Consider the following 5,524-nt stretch of genomic DNA (forward strand, 5'->3'; position numbering starts at 1 on the left):
ACATCCCTTTCTCTACCACTGGGACCTTTGCTATTTGCATCACATACAAAGCGCCATCCACATTCAAATGCCAACTGTGTATTGACCTGTTTCCTGCGTTGAAAAGGGATCTTTCTCTTTTTGAGGTGTTTGTGGGTCCTCTGCTGTTACTGTTTAAGAACTGTCTGCACAAAGGAAAAGGAGCCAGGTTCCTAGGGATGCAAATGAACATATACCTAATCCACAAATAAGCTCTGAAACTAAAGCAGAGAGTCAGTCCTGACCTTTGCAGAGAAGGGGGCAGGAGGACTGCAGGCTGCACTAATTTATGTAAATCAGGATGAAAGCTCAGAGGCTTGGTGTCTGGCCCTAGACACACCTCAGTTGCATGTGGCTCATTTCCTTGCAGTGAAAGTTGAAGAAGGGTGAGGAGAAGTGGAGGGAATACAAACAATCCTGTTTCCTCCGATTGCAAAAGAAGGGTCAGGAGAGACTCTGAATTTTAAGGATCTAGAAAGAAAAGTTCCAATATATTAAAATTGTAAAGAAGAAGAAATAAAAATAAAACCATGACAAAATTTGGAAGGGAGAAGAGAAATGGGTCAACTTTCATAGCAGAGAGTCAGTAAATGCTGTTTGAAGTTTATGGACCAAGGAAGAGTAGGATAAGCATATATTTAGCACTGTGGCCATAACCACCAAGATAGCACATCAAAAATGGACAAAAGTGGCCCAGTTGGTGACTTTTGCATCCCTATGAACCAGGAGGTTACAGTTTGATTCCCGTTCAGGGCATATGCCCAGATTGCAGGCTCTGTCCCCAGTGTGGGGCGTACAGGAGACAGCCGATCAATGATTCTCTCTCATCATTGATGTTTCTGTCTCCCTCCCTCCCCTTTCCTCTCTGAAATCAATTAAAAAAAAAAAGACAAAAGTGGTTGTCTGAGCCCTGGGGAAGAGTGAGATCTGTCCTTCACCATTTGAATGTTTATCTTGATGACATGTACTACTTTAGTGATCAAAGCAGGCCAGCTACATAAATTCTTAGATGAAATAGAAGCAGATCTAGAGTCAGAATCACTCATTTTAACATGCCTGTCTTGCAGTCATCCCAGCCACAGATCTGTCGGAGCAGATTTCCACCGCAGGCACTGAAGCCTCAGGGACAGGCAATATGAAGTTCATGCTGAATGGGGCCCTGACCATCGGGACCATGGATGGGGCCAATGTGGAAATGGCAGAGGAAGCCGGGGAAGAGAACCTGTTCATCTTTGGCATGAGGATAGATGATGTAGCTGCTTTGGACAAGAAAGGGTGAGAGAACAGCTCTCCCACGAGGGTGCCTGCCCACCCAGGTATCCCACTCAGGCTGAGCCACAGGAAATGTGGCAGCAGACATCTCCCAAGAGTGAGAGGAGCCTCCTGGCCATGGATTAGTCTAATGCAGTGGTTCTCAACCTTAGCTGCACATTAGAGTCACCTGGGTATTTTTTTAAAATCATGATTTCTGGGCCTCATCATTAGTAACAAAGAAACAGAATTTCCGGAGGATGAGGCCCAGAAATCAGGATTTTAAAGATTCCCAGGTGATTCTAATGTGCAGCCAAGATGGAGAACCACTGGTTTAATGAACTCCAGCAAGTTAAAGGACCTTGGGCCCAGGTGCATGGAGTTGTTGCTCTTCAATATCAGCCATTGCAGAGCGAGCCTGATGAGCTGGTCACTTCTCTGCATCCTGTGATTTTTAACTTGATCAAAAGATGAACCAGTTTTTGCCTATGATTTAAGATTGCTCCTTTAAGATTGCAAACAGATTAACTAAAATGTAGGAGAGGGTAGGTAAGGGTGTACAGAAGCACCCAGGAATAGTTTCTCTTAGAATATGGATAGATTTATTAACCAGGTTTATTAACCTGGATAAAAAAATAAGAAGTGCTGCCCAAAGGAACGACAGGGATCACAACATTTGGGGGTTGTCGGGTATACTTCCTGACCCTGGGAAGTAAATTTTAACTCAGTAGCAACAAATCTGGGAATCTGTGGGTCCAAAAGCAGCTGGCTAACTTAACATGATGCTTGTTTAGAGCCATAAAGTCTGCTTTGAAATGAACCTTACTGTCTTCTAGACTAGACTATTGCTCTGGGACTAGAATTTTTTTTTAAATCTGTCAATGTCTTCATTTACAAGGAACTAATCAACGTTAAGTGTGGAGGGGGGAGGGAGAAATGTCGGAATCTAGTCAAATATTACTGATACCCATATTGAACTTTATTATGAGTTCTATAAAATTTTGTATTTCTGAATGCATTTTTCACAGCTAATGTGGTGTCTAGTGTATTGCTAATCACAAACACTAACAGAACTTTCTTCTTACCTCACCCCACCCCACAGATACAACGCAAAAGAATATTACGAGGCACTTCCAGAGCTGAAGCTGGCCATTGATCAAATTAACAATGGCTTCTATTCTCCCAAGCAGCCTGACCTCTTCAAAGATGTAATCAACATGCTATTTTATCATGACAGGTGAGTTCCCCCAAGAAGGTGGTGTTATTTCCACCATGACAAGGGAGCAAGAACATCATAAATCAACTATAACCCAACTATGTAGATTAGCATAGATCTGTGATCGGACAAGCTAACCTAGGCTTGGAAAGAAAAATTAAAGATTCTCCGCTGGCAATGCTAGGAAGCTTTAAGGATGAGACCCGCAAATCTGGTGTTCTTTTTCTCCTTCCGCTGGTGGGCACAGCTTTCAGATGCATCTGTATGGTGACATTTTTCCCTGTGGGGAGGTCCGTAGAAAGGCTGAGGGCTGTTTAAAGTTCTTGTGAATGGAAATGTGAGTTCGGTAAAGCGGCCATGAAACATAAGAGAATTTTAAATGGAATCTTAACACATCTATTAATGAAGCTTTTTGTTGTTTTGATTTTTCCTCCCAATCACACAAAAAACAACAACACAGGTTTAAAGTGTTTGCAGACTATGAAGCATATGTCAAGTGTCAAGAAAAAGTCAGCCAGCTGTACATGGTGAGTACACAGCTGAGACGTATAAAGTAAACCAGCTTACTATGGTTAATTTAAAATTCTGTTTCTTTTTATTATTAAGTCTAAATAACAGGGCCCCACTGACGAATCAAAAAAGGGAAGTGAGACAACTGTCTAGGTTGTTCAGATCAAAACTCGACTTTTCCCACGTTTAGGCAGAGGTTGACTCGACATTTCCATAGCAGTTGTAAATGTTTTAATGTCCAAGTAAAAAAACCACAAATTATTTGATATTTATTGAGCACCCACCATGTAGCAGGCATGTCCTGGAAACTAAAGGTATCAAGCCAAACTGAATACTCGTTTTACCCACTCACTTGTTCAACCGAGAGGCATGGGGGCCTTCCCATGGCAGGCACTGTGCTGGGCACGGACAAAATCACCCTCTTCTTACCACCCCCTTCCAGGAGCCTGTTTAGTGCACATCAGAATCACCAAGGCAGCTTGGTAAAGTACAGGTGCCAGTCTCCCTGGGAGAGAGTCTGACCCAGTAGTGGGTGGGATCACCATCAGTATTTGAAAAACCTGCTTAAATGATGCTAATGCTGAGCTTTAGTTTATTGGGATAAAGACTGACCCCCTTTTTCTTTGAAAATTGCAAAGAAGTTGAAGGTTTTATGTTTGACTTTTTTTTTTTAAGAAAGGAAAGGAACAAGAAAGACTTACTTAAAAAAGGCGGGTGGGAGGAGGAGAAAGGAAGGAAAGGAAAGGCCAGAGCCATGCACATCTTTATCAAGCAGCCCAGCCCTCTGGGTTCATTAGTGGACACAAGGAGAGGTTCATCATCTCTGATACAATAGACTTTTAGTGAATTGCAGACACCACAGAAGAACAGATACCGAAAGAGGCTGGCTCTCGGCCAAGACTCCAGGATGGGTCTCCTGGGGTCTGTGTCCTTGAGCCCTCTGGTGGCCCTTGCCCCTCCGTCTTCGTTGTTGCCCTCCAACTTGAAAACCATTGTGCGGCAGGTGAATGAAGAGCCATAAAGTCACCACCTCCTGCCTTTGTATTCATCCGTAACGACTCCCAACAGAAACATATTTCACTAACATTTCTTCCCATTCCTCTCCCAAAGCAGGGAACAGGGTGGTTCCTCCAGTCATCCTGAGTGTCCCACTGGGTTTTAAAGTCGGCTCGTTCAAGGCTCCTGCTGCTGCACAGCCCTTAGCTTCTGGTAGAGTCCTATCCAGTCCCCCAAAAGTGTACAGACCAGAGTACATTCCAGCTCATGGCCATAAGCAAGGAGGGGCAGTACTTGAGTTAAGCTCAGTGGCCTACTCCCTGCTTCCTGAACACTGGAAGAGAGCAGCCTCAAAGACAGAGAAAGGAAAATGGCCACCTCTCCCTCTTTCCTCTTGCTTGCAACCCATGCTTGTCTGTAGAAAGGCTGCAGGGGGAAGAAATAAAAATAAAACAGAACAAGAAAGGAAAATCTGGCCAAGGGCAAGCACAAACGTGAATGTCGAACTTGCACAATGGGCCTCTTCTGTTAAAATGATGGCCCCCATCCAAAGGATGCTCATCTAGAAGCCAAGTATTTGGGTCAGTCTTTCTTGTTCATTAGCGCAAATTGCATTTTTTACTCTTAACAATAATTGTATTGTTGAGGCTTAATGACGAGACTTCCCATCCATGTGAGTTTGTTTTCTAAGCCTCAACAATACAAAGAAAGTGAAGAGATGAGGCTTTTATTCTTTTATTTAAATAAGTTTCCAGAGTCTGAACAAACGAATTTCAGACTCTTCTCCACAGTACCTTAAGGAATGATGGTAGTTTTAAATTTTTTTTAGGCCTTATAATGCATTGCTATTGGTTTTAAATAATGTTCTGGTAATTAACAATGAACTGTTAGAGTTCTTTACAAAATCATGAGGTTATTAAATACTTTCTTATATTCTTATTGGTATAAAAAGTATAAGATTTGGATGTTACATATTTTATTAAGGATAAACCCTTAATTAATCATGTTTTGAAATCCCAACGGGATTCAGTATAAACCTACTGGGACATCTACCTTCAGAAAAAAACAAGAAAAGTAGGTCAATAAAGTCTCTCAGTGGATCGTTAGCATTCTAGCATAGTGTTTTCCAAACTTTGTGAGCCACAGGTTAAATCTCTTGACTTGGTTTCTAGCAGACAGTGAATATTAGTGTTCCTTTCACCTGTCGTTTAAAGGAAGGTATCCTCATTTGAAACAAAGCATGGAAAATATGATTTCCATGCAAAAACATCGTAACTATAGCAAAAATTATCGATTAGGTAATTTGCATCCCTGGTATTTTTCATTCTTAAGGGAAATATATACTCTAAATAGGAGAAGGGCTCAGTCTGCTCTATTTAGCTCTCAACTGTGAAGCGTATGTATTTATAGTTCACTACAATTTACTCCTATCGTCTTCTCCATGAAATGTGCTTCGATATGCTTGCCTGATGTTTGTCCTAAAGCTCGATGGGTACTCAGGCCCTTGGCCGTATATATCTGTGTTGTTTACAG

At 42.1% G+C, this 5,524-nt stretch overlaps 1 protein-coding gene across 1 annotated transcript in view; it reads left to right on the forward strand.

Moving 5' to 3' along the window:
- The window catches only part of PYGL (glycogen phosphorylase L), a 40,474-nt gene that overhangs the window by 34,595 nt on the left and 355 nt on the right, over positions 1-5,524 (forward strand). Inside the window, exons 17-19 of the mRNA XM_081098793.1 lie at positions 1,086-1,293; positions 2,372-2,506; positions 2,946-3,012. Coding sequence (XP_080954919.1) covers positions 1,086-1,293; positions 2,372-2,506; positions 2,946-3,012 — 410 coding nt within the window. The remainder of the gene's footprint in view (positions 1-1,085; positions 1,294-2,371; positions 2,507-2,945; positions 3,013-5,524) is intronic.

Source organism: Myotis nattereri, assembly GCF_964212035.1.
Source record: "Myotis nattereri genome assembly, chromosome: 1".
Taxonomy (NCBI): Eukaryota; Metazoa; Chordata; class Mammalia; order Chiroptera; family Vespertilionidae; genus Myotis; species Myotis nattereri.